The sequence below is a fragment of the Cucumis melo genome, chromosome 10 (assembly GCF_025177605.1).
Source record: "Cucumis melo cultivar AY chromosome 10, USDA_Cmelo_AY_1.0, whole genome shotgun sequence".
NCBI lineage: Eukaryota > Viridiplantae > Streptophyta > Magnoliopsida > Cucurbitales > Cucurbitaceae > Cucumis > Cucumis melo.
In genome coordinates this window covers 15,011,492-15,035,008 of record NC_066866.1, presented here as the reverse complement: position 1 = coordinate 15,035,008, position 23,517 = coordinate 15,011,492, and the positions used below count along the sequence as shown (strand labels likewise).

The following is a 23,517-nucleotide window of genomic DNA, read 5'->3' as shown; positions in this document are numbered from 1 at the left end:
AAAATAAATAAGAAGGCAATTATTATTTTCAGCAGAACTCGTGAGAAATTCTTCCACTTAGTAGAAATCTTTCTGAAGTTTTGTCCCTTTCATTATATGTTTTTGGTGGTTATGCCTGTATAGGCTTAGTATGGCCCAAATTGTTCTTTTTGTAACTGTGGAGATGATGACCATGCTCTAGGGTGTCAAGTTGAGAAGTCTGGGTGTGTATACTAATCTAAAATTTTATTGCTCATTGTATAATTCTCTTGTACAATAAGCTATTGTCTCATTATTTATATCTATATTAATAAAGGGACTTGCTTCCTTTTTTGTCTAAAAAAGACTCCCAACTATCAAAAGCAAATTCTTCTCTCGAAGTAAGTACATAGGCATAGATAATATTGATCATCTTTCACATCACCTATGACATATTTTTTTCTTTTGGAAAGGAAACAGAATAATAATAATGACCATCTTTCACATCACTTATGACAATAGAAAAGATAGTTAAACATTTGCCATAACTAAAAGTGCTACTTCTTTTCACGATGTACCTATGGAGGTCAACTAAAACTTGTTTTTACTGTGTAATTTGTCAAGTAAAAACATATGGAGAAATTATATAGATAATATACCTTAAGATAATTGCACCTGATGGCTTCAATATATAACTGACACAAGAGACTTTCATTCTTCAAACTTCAGCAAGCTAGTTGCTTGTCAGAAAGAGAACTAGAAGCAAATAAATTATATCTTTTCTGCCAGTCCATGGCTCCTGGCAAAACTATGTTGCATGATCTGAACACCCAACCTTTCTGTTGAGCTCACTACAGAATCCAGAATCCTATACGAGGGATGCATGAAATAGCCCACTATTGGTGCAAGGCAAGGCATGAAACTGTCTCAAAATGTATTTCACACCAATCTTCAAAGCAAATCTATCGCAACAACAGATCAATTGACACCAAGTCGATTGGTTATTACTTGAAAAGTTGAATTGAGCTAAAAATGCATTACTTGAATTCAAAAGATTAATAACCTCAACCACCAGTTCAAGTAAAATCTTACTTCTACATGTAAAATCCAGCAAGTACATGCAGATACTGTGACATCATGTGTGTGTGTGTTTCATTTATAGGAATCTAGAAAAGGTATATGCAAATCTCGATTTGCTATAATTTGTTTTTCCCTTAATCTGTTCAAGATACCGATATCCCAGAGTTTTTTTCTTTTTTCTTTTTTTTTTTTCTTTGGAAAAAAGACCAGCCATTGTTATTAAAATTTGAGACTAATGCTCAAACTAAAGAGTTATACAAAGAGCACCAAAAACAAGAAGAAGCCTAAGGATCAATAGGCGCACCTAGACATCTCATCTAGATTGACACTCCCTTAGCACCCTCATTATATCCGCCAAAAAAACCAAACATACAAAGATAAAAAACAATAGCCATCCACACTGCGGTAGTCAAAAAGCCCTAAACAACCACCAGAAAAAGCACAAATGGGCTGAAAAATACAAGAGCCAATCAGAAGCAAAATACTAAAATCCAGAAGGGTTCTTACTAACTTCATAACCGAAGTCTATCAAATGGATTCCCATTAGAAACTTCATGTGGAATTTGGATCAATAATGTTTTACATATAACATGGCCAAAAGCAACCAAAACTGAAACAGCACAAGGACCCACTATGACAGATTTGCAACACCTTATATATAATAAAAAGATCAGTTAACTATCATGTGCTAACACCACTGTAGTAAAAAGAAAAACAACCTATATTTGCAGATTAAAAAACGAATAGAAGAAAAACAACCTATATTTGCAGATTAAAAAAAAAATAGAGTTAACTAATTTAATTTCTTCCTCTTAACTCTATGATTCTAGTTGGAAAACTATTTAATTGACAAGAAAAAAAATTGTACAAAAGATCAAAGCTAGCAGAGGTTTTTCTTCTACCTTTTTTAAACAAGAACAACTTCGAAAATGTGGATACAAATTCCTAAAGAGAGTGGGAAAAGGCAACAAGATCTTAAAACAAATACAATAAAACAAGAACGGCTAAAAAACAAGAAAGACCAAACAGCCAAACCCAACTCCAGAGAAATCTTGAAAAGCAACAGCAGCCAACACAAGACCAGACTAGAAAAACCCGGCCAGAATCTTCTCCAGAAAAAGAACAAACCAAAACTAATTGGAATCCACAAATGCAATGACAAGAAGCAAAATGAAAAAAAGTGAAGATGAATCAAAGAAATCATCTCGCTGAAGACCACTTAAGGCCAAAGAAAGGATCTTCCGTAGATGAATTAATATAACTACAAGGATTGGAAATTCAAAGCTTCGGTGAAGCTATTGTAAAACAGTTCCGACCACCCACTTGTCTCATAAAAGAGACCAAGAGATGTGAACAAGTGTCCTTGACATGAATGCAAGGCATTGTTTTTGGGTCAGCAATGGCAATATGATGTTCAAGCCCAACATAAGAGGCGAGAGAATATCTGAGTTCCTTTGGATGGGCAGGAAAATAGTACTCGTTCCCCTCACCATCACCACAATCCCAAATTGAAGGTTCTTCTAACCTATTCACTGTAATGGGACCTAAAGTATTTAGCCAAAGGCCCAAAACATTGGCAAGGAAATTTGGGCTATTTTTCTGACTATTGACATACCTCTCGGAACAACTTGACCACTCTTTTGGAGAAACGTTGCAGAGTTTTTCAATTTTAACAAGAAATCTGATTAAAACGGTGTTTTTCTCGTATTTCACTTAGAAAGAAAAGGCTTTTCTTATATAGAAGAAATACCCAATACAAAGGAGAAAAAAAACAAATAAAGAAAAAACAAATACACAAATATATCTTAAATACAATGAAAATATTGACAATGTGCATAGGCATTGTCAAAGAGAATCCCAATTCTTCCCATAGTCTTCTCATCCATATGCCTTCAGAAATACCATGGGATAATGCCTTAAATTCCACTTCTCCACTACTTCTTGCAACCACACTCTACTTCACTAAGTAACTAAATTTCCTCCAACAAAAGAGCAAGAACAAGAGGTGGATCTTCTATCAGTTGTGTTACCTGCCTAATTAGCATTAGTGTACACGTCGACATTAGGTGATCATGTTCTTTAACAATATATCTTTTCCTAGACTACCTTTTAAATATCTTAGGATTCTATAAACATCAAAATAAGGGGGTCAGGAGCATGCATGAACTGACTTACCATACTAACTGTAAAAGTGATGTTAGAACATGTGTGAGAGAGATATATGTCTCCCCACAAGTCTCTAGTACTTTTCCTTTTTTCTTTCCTTTTTAGCAGCAAGTTCCAATTTCAGGTTCTACTCGATGGAAGTTTCATTTACCCTGCAGCCAAGTAAATCTGTTTCTTTAGGTAGGTCAAGAATATACTTTCTTTAGTTGACAAGAATGCCACTTTTGGACCTAACGAACTCCATGCCTAGAAAGTATCTTAAAGTTCCTAAGTCTTCGATTTGGAAATAATCACCTAACTTTTTCTTCACGAAAGTCAGTCTTGTTTCATCATCGTCTGTAAGAATGATATCAATAACGTAAACTATCAAAACTAGAACCTTGTCATTTCCTATACATTTATAGAACATAGTATGATCATATTGACTTTGACTAAATCCATAGCTCGTGACTGCTTTTTGAAAATGTTTGAACTAGGCTCTAAGAGACTGTTTAAGAGTATATAAGGATTTTTTTAACTTGCGCACTTTGTTAATACTGAGGTCTACCTCAAAACCAGATGGAAAATCCATAAAAACCTCTTCATCAAGATCCCCATTGAGAAAGGCATTCTTAACATTCATTTGATAAAGAGGTCAATCAAAATTAACTGCAACAGATAGCAAAATTCTGATGGAATTAATTTTAGCAACTAGAGCAAATGTCTTTTGATAATCAACTCCATAGACCTGAGTAAATCCCTTCAACCAATTTGGTCTTATCTTTTAATACTACCATCAGCTTTACATTTAACAGCAACATCCACTTGCATCCAACTATTTTCTTGTCTGTAGATAGTTCAACTATATCCCATGTGCAATTTTGTTTCAGCTCATTCGTCTCTTTCATTACTACCAATTTCCAATTCAAATCATTTAGGGCCTCATGTATATTCTTTGAAACAAACAGGTCGGTTATTTTGGATACGAAAGTTTTATGACTGTCAGACAATCCATGACAAGAAAAATAGTTTGCAAACGGACAATTGGTACATTGAAGAGTACCTTTCCTATAAGCAATTGAATGTCAAGATTAGAGACATCAGATAAGGAAACCTGAGAACTAGGAAAATTATGAGAAGAAGAATGTATGTTACCTAGATCCGCAAAATCATTCATCAAAGAATCAAATTGATCTTGTGATAGATCAATTGTCTGTTCTCGATTACTTTGAGGCAAGATTCTTCTAGTATAAACATGAAGTTCAAGTTTCCGTAGTGTTCTCCCTCTAAAGAAGAACTTTCCACACTTGGCATCGAAGGATTAGAACTTATAATTTCAAAACCAATGATGTTTGGGGTGGATGAAGTGTCCCAGAAAGTATCTTCAAGATTAGATGTCTCCCTCAGAAGAGAATTTAGGGTAAAAAAAGGTTGATTTTCTAAAGAAGGCAGGTTCATACTCTCGAAAAACTTTTTGGTCAAAGGCTCAAAGCATTTGTAAGCCTTCCTATGGGGAGACAGCCTACCATTTAACGGCTCGAGAATCAAGTTTAGTTAGTGTAGGAGTAGGAGTATGAGCATAAACAGTGCACTCAAACACTTTTATTAGTAAGTCAGAAAACAATCTAAGAGTAGGAAAAAACTCTTTGAAATGATTTAGAGGAGTTCTAAAATTCAAAACCTTAGTTGCCATTCGATTTATGAGGTACGAAGAGGTAAGGACAACATCACCCCACAAATGTTTTGGTACATGCATAGAAAACATAAGGGCATAAACAACTTCAAATGTCTATTTTTCACTTAACAATGCCATTTTGCTGAGGAGTATCTCAACACGTAGCTTGATGAAAAATACCCTTATCTTGCAAAAAATGTTAATTGTTTGTTAAAATATTCAGTACCATTATCTTTTTTTTTTTAACCAAAACCACAATAGCATTGGCCCCTTTGTTTTCCTCATAGAAACAATGACAAAAACACTCAATATACACCTATAAAACAAAATATGAACTTTCTATAGATCACAAAGCCTAGAGCAAGTTTTATACATACTCACCTTCAGAACTAAAACAATCAAAAAGATTCAAAAACATAAATAGCAAGGCCAACTTGCAGTCCATTGATCTCATCCACCCAACCAGAATAATCATCCCTAAAAGATGCAACGGCGTTTGCTTAAGGGAACCCTTTAAGTGGATCAGCTGTCTTGCCGGTTCTAGCATCAATCCACGCCTTCACTATCGTTCTTTTCATTTCATCATCTCCTTCGTCATACATATTCTTCATTAAATCCATGATTCTTGCCATCGGGTCGCGTTCCTTATCAAGACCTGGCTTGAGCTTGTCCTCCTTCAAATTCAAATCTAACCAATTCCCCTTTGAAGCTTTGTACAATGTGATAACAGCCCGTGTTGGTTTCACAAGCAACTTACACTTCTCAAGAACAATCTCCTTGTTCAACTTAGGAATAGCAAGCCGGCAATTCTTCCCTTTGACATCGTGAAACTTGATATCAATCGATGATTGCTTATGGTTAGCTTCAACTTTTTCTTCCTCAATTCCTTCCAACGATATATATCTTCACTTTGTCATTGTCTTGATCCCAATTGAATCCAGGTACTGGAGTACAAACAATGGTGAATTGATGGGCACCTTAGCAATTGAAGTAGAAACAGGAATAGGAGTGGGAGATTGTGGGACAGACTCTTCTGATAACTGCTCTAAGGTGTGAATCTAAGAGGAAATGAGAGCAATGATGTGAGGCCTCTTGGCAATGGTGTAGAGGTGACGAAGCTCTTCCAAATCAAGGGAAAGGTCTTCCACCACAATCAAGAGCAGAGTGTTGTTGTTTCAGTACCATTATCAAAGTGAAGAAAGCAGATTTAAAAGTGAAGAAAGCAGATTTCAAAGTGAAGAAAGCAGATTTTAGTTTGAAACTATCTCAATCATATTGTAAAACCAAACAAAAACCTCCTTTTACCTCCGATTTTTTTCAAAAAAATGATAAAGCCAAGTTAAACAGGTGTGATCATCTATAAAGTTAACAAACCACCACTTACCACTATGAGTCCAAACTTTAGACAGACCCCACACATCAGTATGAATTAAGCAAATAATTGAGTAAGCCTTGTAAGGTTTGGGAAAATACGTGGATCAATAATGTTTAGCAAAAATGCAACTTTCACATTGAAAAATTGAAGAATCAAGATCTTTAAATAAATTTGGAAACAAATACTTCAAGCAAAAGAAATTTGGATGTCTTAATCTACGATGCCATAGCATTATAGCTTCTTTAACAGACAGACCAGAAATTACTCAAGCCCTGAGCTATTTTATGACTCATTGAAACTTCATCAAAGTAATGGAAACCACCAATCATCTTTAGCATGTCCAATCATCTCCTCCGAGTCTTGATCCTAAAAAGTACAATGAGATTCACAAAAGACAACATGGCAGTTAGCATCCTTAGAAATTTTACTAACGGATAAAAAGTTCCGGGCTATCTTGGAACATGAAAGACAGAATGTAACATGAGTTTTGTTGTCAAAGGAATAGTTCCTTTACCTGCAATAGAAGTGAAACTACTATTGGTAATGCGAATTTTTTCATTACAATAGACAAGAGAGTATGATTTGAAAAGACAAAGAGAGACTAGTCATATGATCCAATGCTTCGGAATCTATAAACCATGGAAAGGACTTAAGACAAGAGAAGGCTTGAGAAAAATTATCTGATTGTACCAAGAAAACACTAGGAATACCAGATGATGAATTAGTTTTTAACAGCTTCAGGATTTGGTCAATTTGCTCTTTATTAAAAGGGTAGGAAACAAAAACAGCAGCATTAGAGGCATGTTGATGAGAATTCCTCTTTGTTTAGAACTTTTCCAATTCGCAGGTTTTCATGAAGTTAGCGTAAGTCGAGGTTTATTGCAATAATTGCACCAAACATGAGATTTTTAATGTGTGTTGTTAGATTGGTTAGACACCTTCAAAGCAGTATTTTCAGTCACCAACACAGAATTCTCATCTGAATCAATAGGTTTTTTTCCAATCATAACATTCCTGCGACTTTCTTCCCTGCAAACTTCACAAAAAACATCATTAATTGATAGAATAGTAGTTTTTCCAAGTATCCTACCTCTAACCTCATCAAACTCAACATTGAGCTCGGCAAGGAATTTGTAAATATGGCCTTCTGCTACAATTTTGATCACATGCCTTCCAAACAAGAACACCCCAAGACTAAAACTAAAACACTCAATCAAAGAAAGGAGAGACGTCACCTCCATTGTTTCCCTATTGGGCAACAAACGATGGAAGCCAAAGGGAAAAGAATCAAAGTTTTCTAACCAAACCAAGAAATCCGACACAAGACAATTTTTAAAGGAAGATAAATGATACAATCAGTTCCAGAGACAAAATGGTATTGGAGTGTCTTGGCACCCTTTTAAACTCCTATACTTTCTCTCCCCTTTTTTCCAATCGGATAAATCTTGTGTGACTCCTTTTGCTTAGGCTTTTGCCCTTCTTTTGTAAATTTTATACGTCAATAAAATATATTTCTCATCAAGAAAATAAATAGTAAAAAGAGCCCAGCACTGAGAATTAGTTATCAGAACACGAGGTGGTGCTTTCTAGTTTACCAAAGAACTCACTTTGTGTGAAACAATGTAAATTTATAAACTTGAAACAAACAGATCGATGGACAAGAAGGCAATAACAAACAAAATACATATAAAAACTATGCGCTAGAGACGTACATACATTACATTAATTCCATGCATTGCAGAAATAAGAAAATACTTTCGAAACCTCTCCTCAACGAAGCCTGAAAACTTTAATAAACTAAGCCCCTTTCTATTCCCACTGTTAAAGGAAAATTAGGGTTTAAGGATTATTAGTATTTTCCATTACTATTTTCCTTTTGGGTATTTTCCATTTATGTATTTTACTTTAGTGGTTTATTTGAGTGGTTTATTTGAGGCTTATTTATTTCCTTATGTAAAAGGTCATATGTACTCTTAAGTTATTCTGATTTATTCAATATATTATATAAAACTATCATGGCATCAATGCTTTAGGTTTTGTTTTCATTGAACCCCAGCCACCACAACCTTGTCCGACCTTTGCCTCTGTCAATTTGACTAGCCAAGGACGGAAGCAAACCCACGTCTAGATCTAAACCTCTCATTAGCCACAGCCAAGATCCACTTGGGTCTCTAGTTTCGTACACAAGCTCCAGACACACTGCTTCTACCCCTTCTGTTCTACTGCTCCACCCAGATCCGGTGTCGACCAGACCCACTAAAGCCCATTTGTCTCCATCCAGCTCCTCTGCGTCTCCTTCATGTGTTCATTCCAGATTCATAAAGAACCTTGCCACTGTTCGAGTCACGCAGCCGGTTTCCACTCACTCCTTCGCTCCAACCTACCAGATCTAGCCAACCTCTGCCTCATGCATCACCTCATGTTCTGCCGCTGCCTTTTTGTCGCTAATATCTGCAAATAGCTCGCGGGTTTTAGTTTTGTACCCTAGTTTTATGTTTTAAGTCAACTGATTTGATTCATGTCTTTTAGACCAGTTCGATTCAACATATTTGGCTTAGTGTGGTTCAATCAGTCAAATTCAGATTTAGTTAGACCAGTTTGATTCGGCTTTTGTTTGTTCAGATCTTTTGGTGTCGTTTAATTTTCAAATCAATTATTCGTGGGTTTTGTTTTAGATCGCTCGACGCGGATCTTTGTTCTTGCCCAAAGGTTCTTGTTTCATTTTTCATAGATTTTGTGATAGATCTCTATACAAGGATCTATGTTGCTAACCCATCAATATTTCTCAGCCAAAGACACTCTTAGCCCATATGTTTGCCATTCCCCATTAAGAGTCTCCTCGGGTCCTGCAGCAGCCAATCTCAATTAAGATATTAATAACAAGTTTCTCTCTCATTGGCAGCGGTCCTTTGATGCCTCCTTCATCTCCTGCTTTTGATTTTTTCCTATTCATGAACAATTATTCTTCCATTCCCTCTTGCTCCAAAGAGCAAGCTGAATCTTCTCAAGCCATTCCCCAAGCATCACAAGTTTTCTCAGTTATTGAAACCCTATACCAAGCATTTTTCAAGAAAAAGGAAAAAAAAATCTCATTCTTCGTTCCAACCGAGATCTTTTAGAAGTCCATTGTTCGCATGCTCAGTTACCACTTTCTACCAAGAAATCTGCCCCTTCCCTACCACAGAAGTTCAAATTTTCGGCATTCAATCCTAATTCGGATGTTCGTTCTCAAAGAGGCATTCCATGCTCTCCACTGCATTCCAACCAAAAAAAGATTTTAGAGTCCGAAGTTGGTTCTCCATTTAGCGTGAGCATTCAGGATTCTAGTGCAGCGTTCAGTCTTTAGCTCAAACCTCTCCGAAGAAAATAGAAATCTTGGGTGAAGATTTGGCTGCTTTGTTTCATGATGATGATGATTTGGCTTCAACTTCCAGCTCACTTGAGATTCATTGTTGAAAATTATGACTTAATTTTGGCTTGATTGCTCTTCTCGCTCTTCTTTTTATACTTTGGGTTTTATCATTGGTTGGTGTTCAGTGTTTATTCAAGCGTTCTAGCTATCCTCACTTTTGTGTGGCCTTTGTGGTGACTGAAGTTGTTTCCTTTCTCAGAGCTGGTGTTATCTCTGGCTTGTTCTGTTCCCCTGGTTGTTAGGCTTTTCTCGGATTGCAGTAGCCAAAGATACCTTCTTTGAAGATTTTTCGTGTTTTATTTTCTTGAAGTTGTTCTGTTTGGTTGTATGGCTGTTTTGTATTGTTTAGTGTGGTCTTGGTTCCGGTTTTGTTATTTCTCCATGTATTGTGTCTGTTTTGATTTTGTTGCTGTTGTGGTTATCCTGTGTTGTCTCTTGTATTTGCATTTCCCGTTTTCATATATCAATGAAGTATTCTGTTTCCTTTTCAAAAAGAAAACCAGAAGTTTTCCATTTCGTTCTTCGTGGATTTCTGTTTTCAGCCTAGAAGTTTTTTTGTGTGTTTGGTTCTTCTGGTTTTTTATTTTATCTCATATCTAAAGATTTGATTGAGACATTTTCTTACCAAACTCATGTTATTTGTGATTCTACCACCTTGAGTTCGGGAGAGTTAAAAGGAAAATTAGGGTTTGTGAGTTATTAGTATTTCTCATTACTCTTTTCCTTGGGTGGCTCTTTGAGGTCTATTTATTCCTATGTAAAAGGTCATATGTACTCTTAATTATTCTGATTTATTCAATATATTATATAAAATTATCGCCCACGAGGATAGTTCTTTGCTACAATACAGCTTATTTTGATATCATAAGAAAACCCCAATGACTACATAAAACAGTTTATCTAATCAGCAAACCAGCCAAAAGTCTCCAAATAAAATTGTTCAATTAGTAACCACTTTGTTAACTCAACAATACTTTTTGCCATGCATTTATTGAACATCTCAATCCAGTGGTTTGAAATCAAAATGGGTGACGACAGCTTTTAACAAGCATGGTCAAATTAGAATCAGATATAGAAGAAAACATGATGTTACCCATGGCAGTTACTACAAATGTATGTTATACGCAATATGATGGTAAGAGCAATATTCAGTACCTCCACCAACTCCCTTCTGATACAAAAGAAGAAGAAAGTTCACGCCAACCAGCTGATATGGCTTGAGAACAGGCTCAAAATCAGAATCTTCAACCTTGCATGCCGCATTAATATCATCCTATATTAGGATATAAAATTCATTAAATTGCAACCCATTTTTAAACAAAGACAAGCTTCTTTATTAATATAAAATTCAAAGTACAAGTAAGAATAATAGAGAAGTCTAAAAAGAGGAGAGGGATCGGGAGGCACATCTATACATCTCAACTAGGTTGACATCAGTGTTTTGAAAGGCGCGCTGAGGCGCGCGCCTAGGCGCGCCCCCAGCGCTTCTCTGTGGGTAGGCGAGGCGCACCCCAGCGCTTCTCTGTGGGTAGGCGAGGCGCCGATGGAAAGGCGCGCGCCTTCCTCAAGGCGTCGTAGGCGCAAAAAGCCCACAGGCGCGGGCTTTATAACGTGGGCTGGGCTTAATTAAAAAAAAACAAATATTTACCTATTTTAAACCTATTTAACTTTTACTTAATATATTTACTTAAAAGAACCAACCTTCTATTCTAGAGCTAGGGCCTCAGGAGCGACTAATGTTTCATGTTCATCCTCGTCTACCACACAACCCACACCCAAACAAATAAATTTGGATGACTCTGATCAGGAAGAAGAAGATACCGATGGCTATAAGTCCAACGAAGGAGTGAATGAAGATGAGGATCAATTTAGTGATGATGAGTTTGATCTTTAGGAATGAACTTCTATTGTGTTTTGTTTTTTGGGTAGAAAACTAATATTATAATATTTTATACATTAGAGTTAAATCTCATTTCTATATTGGTTATTTACTTATATTTTATACATTGTTGTTCCTTTCAATTTTGTATGTATGTATATATATATATATATATATATATATTGCGCCTCATGAAAAAAAGCCCGCGCCTTTTTGTGCGCCTTGCGCCTAGGCCCCAGAGGACCATTGCGCCTTAGTGCGCCTTGAGCCTTTAAAAACACTGGTTGACATCCCCATAGCACCAATATCTTATCCCAAAGAAATCCAAAGACCATAAAAGGTCCAAATACAGCAATTACAGCAGTGCAAAACAGCAAAAATAGTCAAAAATAAAACTGAAGGAAAAAAACAACAATACAAGCAATGAACCGAAAACAGAAAAGACTGATTTCCAAAACCAGCATATCTTGGGAATGTGGAAGGTGCCGAAGGATCAGCAGTGATTAATCATAACTTGGGGGAAGACAGACCAGTATAAACATAGATCTTGAATGGAATAATCATTAAATTCCTGACTTTTAAGTCAGGCTTCTGCATTCCATGTTGCATTGTCCACAACGTCTGACCAAGCCCTTACCTTTTCATGAAAGATATGCTAATTGCGCTCGAACCAAATTTCTGCCGGCAATGCTTTAAACATGTTTTCCCATATTAAATGGGGTCTCTTTGACATAACCAGCCCCCTCAATAACTAATGGATCGATTTTACATATTCTAATAACCTCCATTTCGGTCATCCTTTCTATCCAAAAAGGACTGAGAAGTAGTCAGACAATTCCACAAACAACTTGTATAGCGATTTTTCGCGGAATCGTCAATAACTTCATTTCTCATGTTTCTACCTAAAGGAAAGTGTGGGCCCATCTATTTACATTAAAGTTCTCTCCTAAACACTAAGCCTCAGCCGAACATGCTGCAAGGGGTAATAGCTCCAGCCACGTATATAACCCAGCAACTCTTATAGCAAATCGTGAAGCAATTGATTGAGAGAGGGAACCTCCCTTTAATGGTTTCCACTACCAAAATCCTGCTTCTATCCCACATGGTAAGCATCCCCCGAAAATCCTACTGATTCCACAAAGACCCAACCAATGTCCCTTAAGCTCCATAGAGTTTTTATAAAAGCATTACTAAATCTTTCCATTTAAGATTCCTCAATCATTACCACATCCGGATTAACATTTTAAGGAACTTCTTGAGAGCAATGCACTTGGATGGAACCTTCGACCCCTTGTGTTCCAGGAGACTACCTTCATTGGTGGTAGTTATTAAACCGCCAATTCACCCAAAAGTTTAAGTCGATGGTTGAAGGCAAATTTAATTATATATCACTAACACACCCCCTCGCTTGTGGGCTTGAAATATTTGAAAGACCCAACAAGTGGAAATTAATTTTTAATTGAGGAAGAAACAACAATACAGAGGCTTGAACACAGGACCACCTACTCTGATACCATATTAAACTGCCAATTCACCCAAAAGCTTGAGCTGGTGGTTAAAGAAAAATTTAATTATATATCATTATCAGCAGTAACTAAATAGAGGTGACGAAACAACTTGCTCAGACCAGAATAATATCACAATCCTTGACTATTGACATCAACTCCTTTGGAAAATTTGAGGATTTTAGCAAAAAAGACCAAGGGGCGTCGTCTAGCAGGGCACAATCAGCTTGGAATAGAACGTTTAAATCCATCCCTTCAATCTCTGCATCAGCCTTATGATCAGAAGGACACCTCAAGCCCGTTGACTCTAACTACTAACACTGAAGGGTGAGTCTATCACCAAATCTACCAGCTTCTTGATGGAGACAACAGAATGGCAAGGGGAACCTCGCAATAACATTACCTTTGTGTTAGGGTCCGAGAAACTCAAGTAATTGAAAATTTAAGGAGCAGAAGAATCAGTTGCTGACTAGTTGAAAGAATCAGAGGCCTAGACTTTGGAACTAAACACCTCCAAGAGATATGGGTTATCTTCAGAAAGGGAGGGCTGGAGTTCATGTTTCCGATGGGGATCCAAAATAGGGGCTTTGAGAGAACATGCCCCAATCGATTCAGACTTTAGGAGAGCAGCCCAAGCGTTGCTAAATGATGTCTACTTTCAAATGAAATGTTACAGCCAGCCACTTGTTCAGAAAGGCTATGGCAGCTAGCTCAAAATTAAAAACCTTCCATTGAATTACTGGCGTAGAAGCACCTTTGAGGTTATTGGGGATCACTTCGAAGGTCTCTTAGAAATAGCCTCCGAAACTCTGAATTTAATCAATGTTAGTGAAGCCCGGATTCAAATTAAGAACTTACATGGCTATGTGTTGTCCACGATTGAAATTACTGGTCTGAATTCCTAAATCCTACTAGTCCCTTCAAAGCCCCTACCTTACAGGATGTTTTTAAAAACTCTCTTGATTGTTTGAGAGTTAGAGAAGTTATGCTTGATGAAGATATTGATTCTTCCTACTTTCCATCAGTCCAGAAAATCCTGAAATTAGTGTTTGCAACTCTCCCTAGAAGCAGAAATCCATTTGAAATTCGGAAGAATTTTCCAACCATTCCGTCGGTGCTCGAGAAGACGAAAGTGGCTGACAGTCGAGTTAAAGACGAATTGATTGTGCGGGCAACTTAACAGGTCCCTTTTTTTTATTTTGCCGAACCCAAGACTAGACAGTTGTTGCAAAAGGGCAGTGGGGTCCACATTTAATGATTCTGCTTTTAAAATTCCAGTAGTCGTGAATCACTAAATGAGAGGATTAAAGGAAAAAAGGCCCACTTTAATAACTCTGAGTAAATACGAATTTTGCCCAATTAATTCGGATGACAACTCAGCAGTTTTATTGCAAAAAAACATTTCAGAACCAGATTCTTCACATTCTGTTAGTGCAGGGGGCCAATTTTCTTCAGAATTCAGTATTTCCAACCGTTTCAAGAGTGCCAAAGGTGTAAGTCTTCTAATGTTCCAAAAATTCTTTAGTATATCCACAAGCAAACCTCCTTCAACAATGAGTAGACTGCCCTTCTAAAATCTGAATTAAATGGGGTTTGTGACCTTAAAATTCCCCCTTGGGACTCTTTTCGGAACCGCCCCATCCAGCACTCTATTTCTCCCAATGACCCAGATCTTCTAGAAGTGTACAGCTCTAAAATTCAGGTCGCTCAACGCTTCATCAGGTCAATAAATGTTGATTCTTCTTCAAAGTGTCTCAATTTTTCTAAATTCACCATCTCTAACTCAAAGACATCATTTCTGCAAGGCTCCCCCTGCAAAGATGATTTTTCTCAAAAAAAAAACCCAACTTGAAATTTCCTCTCCTATCAGTGTTAATAGTAAAGATTCAGCCGAAACCATCAGCGAGGTTGACCTTAAGTTAGACTCAGAAATTGAAATGATGGACCTTAATGCTTTGTTTAATGATGAGGGCTTCCCCCGGATTTGTCTAAAGATTTGTTCTCAATAGTCGGTGATTGTGGAATTATTTTGGCTTAATTTAGAAGTGCAGCCATCCTTTTCCTTCTCCCAGCTATCATGAAGATTGTCTCCTGGAACACTAGGAGTTTGAATGATTCCTCCAAACGTGCAGCACTTAAATAGCTCATCAAAAATTGCAGCCCGGATGTAGTCATGATTCAAGAGTCCAAGAAGGATAACTTGAATACGGTTTTTATAAATCACTATGGAGCTCCAAGGATATTGGCTGGGAACTTGTGGCATCTGTCAGTTCTTCTGAGGGAATTCTTACCATGTGGGACAGTAGTAAAATTTCAGTAACAGAGGTTATTAAAAGCCGCTTCTCTGTCTATCAAATGCCTCACTTTGTACAAAAAGGTCTGCTGGATTACAAATGTCTATGGTCCTTGTAGATACAGAGAAAGGAAATTGGTGTGGCCCGAATTGTCTTCCTTGTCTGCTTGTTTGACTGTGGCTTGGTGTGTAGGTGGGGATTTTAATATCACTCGTTGTTAAAGGAAATCATTACTATTTTCCATTATTATTTTCCTTTTAGGTATTTTCCATTTATAAATTTTCCTTTAGTGCTTTCTTTGAGGTCAATATATATTTCCTATGTAAAAGATTATTATGTACTCTGAATTATTATGATTTATTGAATAATATAGAAATTTCACATGGTATCAAAGCTTTAGGTTTTTTTTTCTCATTGAATTTTAGCGCCACCTTGTTCAGCCTCTCCCTCCGTCGAATTGACTAGCCATCGACAGAGGTAGACCCACGTGTAGATTCACCGTTCTCCGGTGCCAACTCCGCACAACTCACTATACAAACTCCTGCAAAATCTACTCATGGAAGCTTCCTCCGACTCCGACGACGCCTTTAACAAACCACTTCCGATCTTCCCTTCACCAACTATGCTCTAAAACTCCACCCACTATCCAATATGTTTCTAACCTTCCGGATTTGAATCAGACCCTAAATCTGAAACCAGCTTCTCTCTCTATTCTGTGAGAGAGAGAGAGAAAATAATGACTGCTATGATCTTACATGTTTTTTCATCCTCAAAGCTCCTCTCCCTTGGACTTTACCACATCGTCTCTGTTACCCTCAATTTCCTTACATCCCCTCAGTCCTATTCCGCCAGGCCCTACCATCCTTTCCCGTCGTCTTCCTCGCATCAGCTTCATCTTCCCCATCATAAACATCACCCTCAAATCTGCCGTCACCCTCCAAATCTGCCGGCCACGAAATGCTCCAGCTTCATCAGTTCAAATATGATGTCGCCTTTCTCTTTCACTAGCCACCCCTGCCAAACTTCGCCATTGCTCTCCACCTCCACTCAAATCTACTTCCGTCGTGTTCTCTTATGCTCATATCCACCTCATACTTATGCTTAGAAATTTCACAAAAAAAAAATATGGGTCTTTGTTCTGTTTTTCAAATCAGTAGTTCTTGGATTTTGTTCTAGATCTCTCTATGAGGATCTTTGTTCTTGCCCAAAAGTTCTTGTTTCGTTCTTCGTAGGTTTTGTTATAGATCTCTATACGAGGATCTATGTTTCTATCCCAAAAGTTCTTTGTTTCGTTCTTTGTGGGTTTGTCTTTAGCCTAGAAGTTCTTTGTGTGTTTGTTCTTCATGGGTTTCTGATTTTATCCTAGATCTACTGATGTTTTCTTAGGAAACTCAAGTTTGTGATTCTATCACCTTGAGTTTGAGGGAGGGTGTTAAAGAAAATCATTACTATTTTCCATTATTATTTTCCTTTTTGGTATTTTCCATTTATAAATTTTCCTTTTTGATATTTCCATTTATAAATTTTCCTTTAGTGTTTTCTTTGAGGTCAATATATATTTCCTATGTAAAAGATTATTATGTACTCTAAATTAGTATGATTTATTGAATAATATAGAAATTTCACATGGCCCACCGACCATGAAAGATATCCACTCCCAGGAGCACTAGAGGAATGTAATTGATCAATAAGTTTATTGATTCGATTAAGCTCGTGGAAATTCCATTGCAAAATGGAAGGTTCACTTGGTCTAAAGAAGGTAACTCTCCTTCCAGATCATTATTAGACAAATTCTTCATAAATCAGGAGTGGGATGTTCTTTTTGAAAATTCTCGAGTTTCACGCAAAGCACGTATTTTCACGAATCACTTTCCTTTAATCTTAGAGGCTGGTGCATTTCTATGGGGTCCCTCTACTTTTCAGTTCTGTAACAGCCAGTTGCTGTCCAGTGATTGTAATCAGATTATTGCTGAAACAGTTAGTAGCTTAAACTTCCATGGATGAGCCGGTTTCATTCTACACGAGCAATTGAGCTCAGTTAAAATGGCAGTAAAAGCATGGACTATTGCAGCGCAAGCCCGACTAAAAGAAAGAGAAAAAAAAACTTGTTACCTGAATTAGAAAAATGTGATTATGTGGCTGAGTTGATTCGGTTAAATGAAGAGGAAATGGTTTTCAGAACAGCCCAGCAAGCTGAATTACTCAACATATACCAAAGTGAAGAGCACAATTATATCTAGAAAAGCAAACTTAATTGGTCGCCATTGGGAGATGAGAACACGGGCTTCTTCCACCACTTTTTAAATGCAAAGAAAAGAAGGAATCTCATAACAGAATTAAAAGATGATAATGGGGTTGTGTCCACTTCGTTTTGCGACATTGAAAGGCTTGTCTAGAAGTAAGATGCAAAGTGTTGTTGTTAGAAGCAGTGATGAAGCTGAATTCAGAGCTATGAGTTCAGGAATCTATGAAGAAATCTAATTGAAGAAAGTTTTATCTGATCTTAACCAAGACCATGTTTTACATATGAAGGTCTATTGTGATAATAAAGCAGCTATAAGCATAGCCAATAATCTTGTACAACGTAATAGAATGAAACATGTGAAGATTGGCAGGCACTTTGTAAAAGAGAAACCGAACAATGGCAGTATCTGTATTTCGTATATTCCATCTAGTTAACAAGTTGTTGATGTTCTCACCCAAATGGTTACTCGAGCCAAGTTTTGATTCATGTGTTAGCAAGTTGGTTGGGTCTGATTGACATCTATGCCCAACTTGAGGAGAAATGTTGGTAATAAGGGGCTTTGTTGATAGTTTATAGCCTCGAGGGTATTTTAGTATTTTACTTTACCCTATGTTTTATTTCCTTTTTTGTATTAGGGCTTGCCATAGCCTATAAAGTTGTCTTCTCTTGTAACTTTTATTGTGTGTGAATAATTGAAGAGACATCATGGTTTTTTCTCCCTATTCTAGGGTTTTACACATAAACCTTGTATTTCCTTTTCTACCGTTTAACATAAAGTCATAAATTAAACGGGAGAAATGAAGCATTCAAATTCAAACAAAAGTCTTGAATAGAATAATTACCAAAAGCCTCAGATTGGGAACACCATCCTTACGCAAGGAAGCAAGTTGAACCAAATTGATCTAACCAATGTAGCGACTTGTCGTGAAAACCCCTTTGATTACGTTTTAACCAAAATTCCGAAGAGTCTTGACTACATTGAGACATAATATTTGACATTGAAGATAATATGGGGCCAACCAAGATCTGTTGTAAATCTTCACAGTTCACCATACATAATGTACATTTAGAAGGCGAAAGTTAGCGCACTTGAAGCTTATGTTACAAAGTAGTAGAACAATTCAAGGTTCCAAAGTGCATCAGGTTTCCTAATAAATCTCCAACTCCATATGTTTAGAAAAGCCAAGTTCCCTGTTTTCCAAGTTTCCCAAGTTGAGACCTCCATCGTGCAAAGACTTTGAAATGGAATCCTAATTCACAAGATGATTAAGTTTACTCCCTTTTTGGACTTCCCAGAAGAATGAGCAAATAGTTCTTTCCAATTTCTGAAATCACCAAACTGGGCATTAGGAACATTGGCATACAATGGGTAGGTAAACTCGCCAAGACTGCATTACTCAAAGTTAATCAATCTGCTCTGGATATACCGCCTCCACCCCATCTGTCTAGCTTTTTCTGAACTTTATCTATAATTAGCCACCAAAAAGATAGTTTGGATATCCACCAAAAGTTAAACCCAAATACAAAAACGGTAGCTTTTTAGCTTTACATTTCAGCTTGAAGTTGGAGAAGGTAGAAAGCATAAATTTATCATCAACATTAACACCACATAAGGATGATTTGCTCCTTTACCTTGAGTCTGGAGCACCATTCAGATAACCCAATAGTTTGGATCAGAATATCCAAACTTAGCTTCATTATACTTGCAAAATAAAAGTGTATCATCCACAAATTGCCAAATTGAGACGTGAACTTTATCTTTAACCACCATGAAACCTTCAAAGACTCCATTCTCGCGAATACGAGAAACAAAAGCACAAGGACTTCACTTATAATTAGGAAAAGAAAGAGAGATAAAGGACAACCTCAAAAGAGGACAGAGCAAAATTACTAAGTGTGCCCCTTTCCTCTTCTCCACCTTCATCCTAAAGGAAATCACTCCCGATCTTCTCTAAAGTTTTACAAACTGACACCGAGATCCTAAAGAGCGATAGGAAGTAGGTTGGAATCCAACTCAAAACATAGAAATACTAGATCAGGATCCTGCCTCTTTTCAAGAAGAAAAAAATCCCCTTCCAAAGTGCCAACTTCTTCCAAATCTTACTCTTACTCACCACAGGATCCCAAAACTTTAGAACCATTTTTATGTTTTTCTTTTGGAACCTTTTAAATGAAAAGAAATAAAAGAATTCGGTCTATAAGAAACATGCTTGCAAGAGGTGTTATGGTCAGGTAATTTATCTTGCTATATCCTGGTGTACATTGCCAACTTACATTGCCAACTTCCTTTAAGTCTTATACCTATGCTTCCCTTTAAGCAAACTGGAAACCTCTTGTCATCTCTAAGAAGTTTCTCCTCTTTTTTTTTTTTTTTTTAATTTCACATATCAATAAAATTATTTCTTACCAAACAAAAAATGGCAACAATTGAAGCTCTATCCTGCAAAGTCTTTGGCCCAATTGTACGGGCTTCCTTCTTGTTCATTTTTATTTTCATTTCTCCTTGTAAGGTTCGTTTTACAAAAAGAACAAACAATATACACATTTAGCGGATCTTTATAAAGTTAGATGTTGATTGATGGCATCCACTTATTAGAAATCAGAGTTAGCGCCCTCGTCATATCCAAAAACAAACTAATAAGCATGGCTAAATAGGGCTAACAAACAGCCTATAGAACATAAGATATTAATACATGGAAACCAAAGAGACAATCCTTAATAAACAAAAACTATTAAATATGTTAAGGGACAAAACAAAACCGAGCAAGAAGACCATTCAACACCAATCCATAACTATGCTGAGGAGACAAAAGCGCTCCAATTCAGATTGAACTCTGAGATGTACCTGGGTGACTATCCTAACAGAAGAAGACTCGACTTCTGAATATCGTTCGCAGGTAGAGACCGAAGAGCCGTACAGCTCTCTCTTCAACTCGGCAGATAATTTTGCACACTTCTGCAGAGCCTTACCGACGACATCATCGTCATCCTCCCTATCCTCCTCCAGCTCGTCCTCACTCGTCGACTTTACATCATAGACCTCAGTCAATTCCCTCTCACTTTCTTCATCTTCATCATCAACCACAAACCGACGGCCACGACTCACTGCCGTGGTGGATTTCACTCCCTCAACCTCGACATCCTCGTCCTCCAAATTTTCCTCATAATTCTTGGAACTTTCCATGACTACGACACAATCGTCACTACTCTCATCGGAAATATAGAGCTGGTGGGATCGGTATGCGAAAGATTCAATCGGAGGAGGGATCGAAGGTCCAGTCTGTGGTTTGGTGAAGACACGAGAGGGCTTGAAGGAGTGATTGGACCACTCTTCGTCGGAAATTTCGTCAAAGACGCGCTTCATGCTGTGAGGGAGAAGCTGAGAGAATTTTCCGGCGGTGAAGACTGAGAAATGGAGAAGAAAAAGACGAAAGGAACGACTGCCGTTCGGCGTATACCGTGTGAACGAGTTCACATAAGTGTTTTTTTTTTTTTCTCTTTTCTCTCTCTCTCTCTCTTTTTTTTTTTTTAACTTGGTTAATAGAATAAAGAACCCATTTTCATTTTCGGGAGGTTCGTTTTACATTCTCCAAGCACCCATATAGAATGAGTTTAATGGGGTAGGTTCGGACCAGTGTGTTAACTACTATTTTAATCTTCATTTACCATATAGCACTATTTATAACTTAGCGGTGGAAACTTCTCGAGGGTTATTATAGCCACTTTTGACGTTTGGTCTTTAACTTCATATAGGTAAAGTAGGTTATTATAGTTCATGTCACACCCTCTCTCGATTTACCTGCTTAAATTGAGAGAGTATGACGTGCAAGAGAAGTGTCAACATTCCTTGGTGGTATGACACTCGATATTTATCACAAATCTCAGACTTAACACATGATTTACTCCCTCGATGTGCACATGATTTACTCTCTTGATGTCCAACACACACTCAACTATTTAAACTTCAATTAAATCTTATCTCAAATGGAGACTTAAATAGACAATGTGAGAGATAACAATAACAATAAAGAACACTCTTCATTGATTTAAATGTTTGTTATAACTTTACAACCTTTTTTAACATACTACTGAACACAAGGTGATCCATACACTTTTTACAAATTGGTTATGGAAAGCACATACAAAAAAAAACTATGCAATGAGGAAGCAAGACTTTTAGACAGCAAAGACAATCACAGCTTCTATAAGGCGCTTGAATTTGTAGCTACCTAAGAGAAACAAGACATTTGGAAAGTGTATACCATTAATGTCACACCCTTCTCGAACAACACCTTGCCATTCCGAGGGAGGGTAGAGGACAATGAATGTTACCACCCATGATAGCATCTACCATTAGAAAACAGACAACCAACAAACAAGATGTATAGAAGCCACACATTTTATTCATGAACAAAGCCTAAAAGGCTTTTAGTAAATGCATAAGGTCCATATTAGCTTTTACATATTATCTAGCAATTGCACCACAACCTCATACATTACATACATGTATTCAACATAACATATTGGACCCTTATTGTCAACAAGCCTAATCAACTCATATTCATAACAAACATACAAGAAAGTCATACTTAAAAGTCAGGATGTCGAGAGCAGCAGTCGATAGGTAGGTGGCTAAGTCTCTCAAACTTCTCTACTACCTAAGTAGAAAGAAAACATTTGAAAGTATGAGCTAAAACACTTAGTGAGTGACGAGCTTTAAAATACACTTTAATAACAAGCTTAAAACAGTTTAATAACAACAAGTCTAAGATCACACATCATTAATTTTCAAATAATTTGTAGAAACAACATCAATTGCACATAGGTAATATCCACAAGTTTTGAGAAAAGCATGTATAATATGAAACCATATCAAAATCATTTAACAATATGTCATCATGCATCAAAACAACCATGTACCCTACCACAAGCCATAAATCTAACCGAAATTGATACAAAGTTATCTCAATGCACCCAGTTTCCAAACCTCGTAACATAGAGCATGCCAATTGGCTAAAAATCACTGCACACAACCCAAAGCCTCTGTGTGTACAACAATGGGTCCCAAAGACCTATTTCACATCAACAACCGGTCCCAAAAACCAACAGTTCACCATCACAATCTTATACCTCCTCGACTTACTTCTATCCTTAAGCGTCAAAAGTCCCTAACTCAAAGTACAAGTTTCAAAACCATATAATACTTCCTCAATCACAAATCATAAATCATAGTTTTTTGTCCATTTTTGGAAACTATTTGTATAAATCCTAGCAATTTCCAGAATTCGATGCTTTAAAATCATATTCTCAAAATAATATGGCCACAGTCCCAGTCCCTTTAAACTTAAAGCTAGCTATTGTAAGCGGACTAAATATCGCCTCCTTATGGAACAAACTATACTAACATGGTTAGAAGCCAATCAATCCATGCCCAATATTACATCAAAATCACTCATGTCTAAAGCTATTAAAGTTACATCTAATACATGTTTGGCTATTTCAATTTGACATGCCTTTATCTTTTCATTTGCTAATACAATTTCTCCAGACATAGTAGAAATTGATAAAACATAATTCAAATACTCTAATTCTAACATAGCATGCTTTACAAACACAAAAGATAAATGAGATGAGCTAGAGTCAAACAACACTTAAACATAATGCCTCAAGATTTTAAGTGTACCTATAACTATTGTGCCTACTCTCTCAACCTCTTATCTATTGGTGACAAGACCTGACCCTACAGTTTGTTTGCATTACTTCAAGAAGTACTTGAGAACTATTTTCAGCCAACTTCTGTAGATCACTAGGACATTTGTCTACTGTGTGCCTATCTTACTTGCATTTGAAACATACCCATGTGCCAACCAGGCAATGCCCCAAAATGATGCTTACCACAAAAATTGCATAAGGGCCTTTCTCTCGAAGTTCCTATTGCCTTAGAAATCT

General features: G+C 37.0%; 1 protein-coding gene across 3 annotated transcripts in view; it reads right to left on the bottom strand.

Moving 5' to 3' along the window:
* The window catches only part of LOC103499098 (protein CHROMATIN REMODELING 19), a 41,656-nt gene extending 18,818 nt beyond the window's left edge, over positions 1-22,838 (bottom strand). For all 3 annotated transcript variants that reach the window (XR_001763933.2, XM_008461993.3, XM_008461992.3), the window contains exons 1-2: positions 20,414-22,838; positions 10,801-10,918 (exon numbers count right to left, since the gene is read on the bottom strand). Coding sequence is in view for 2 of the 3 variants with exons in the window: in XM_008461993.3 (XP_008460215.2) it covers positions 10,801-10,918; positions 20,414-20,932 (637 nt within the window). In the remaining variant the exon portion in view is untranslated. The remainder of the gene's footprint in view (positions 1-10,800; positions 10,919-20,413) is intronic.
* Between the last annotated feature and the right edge of the window lie 679 nt (positions 22,839-23,517).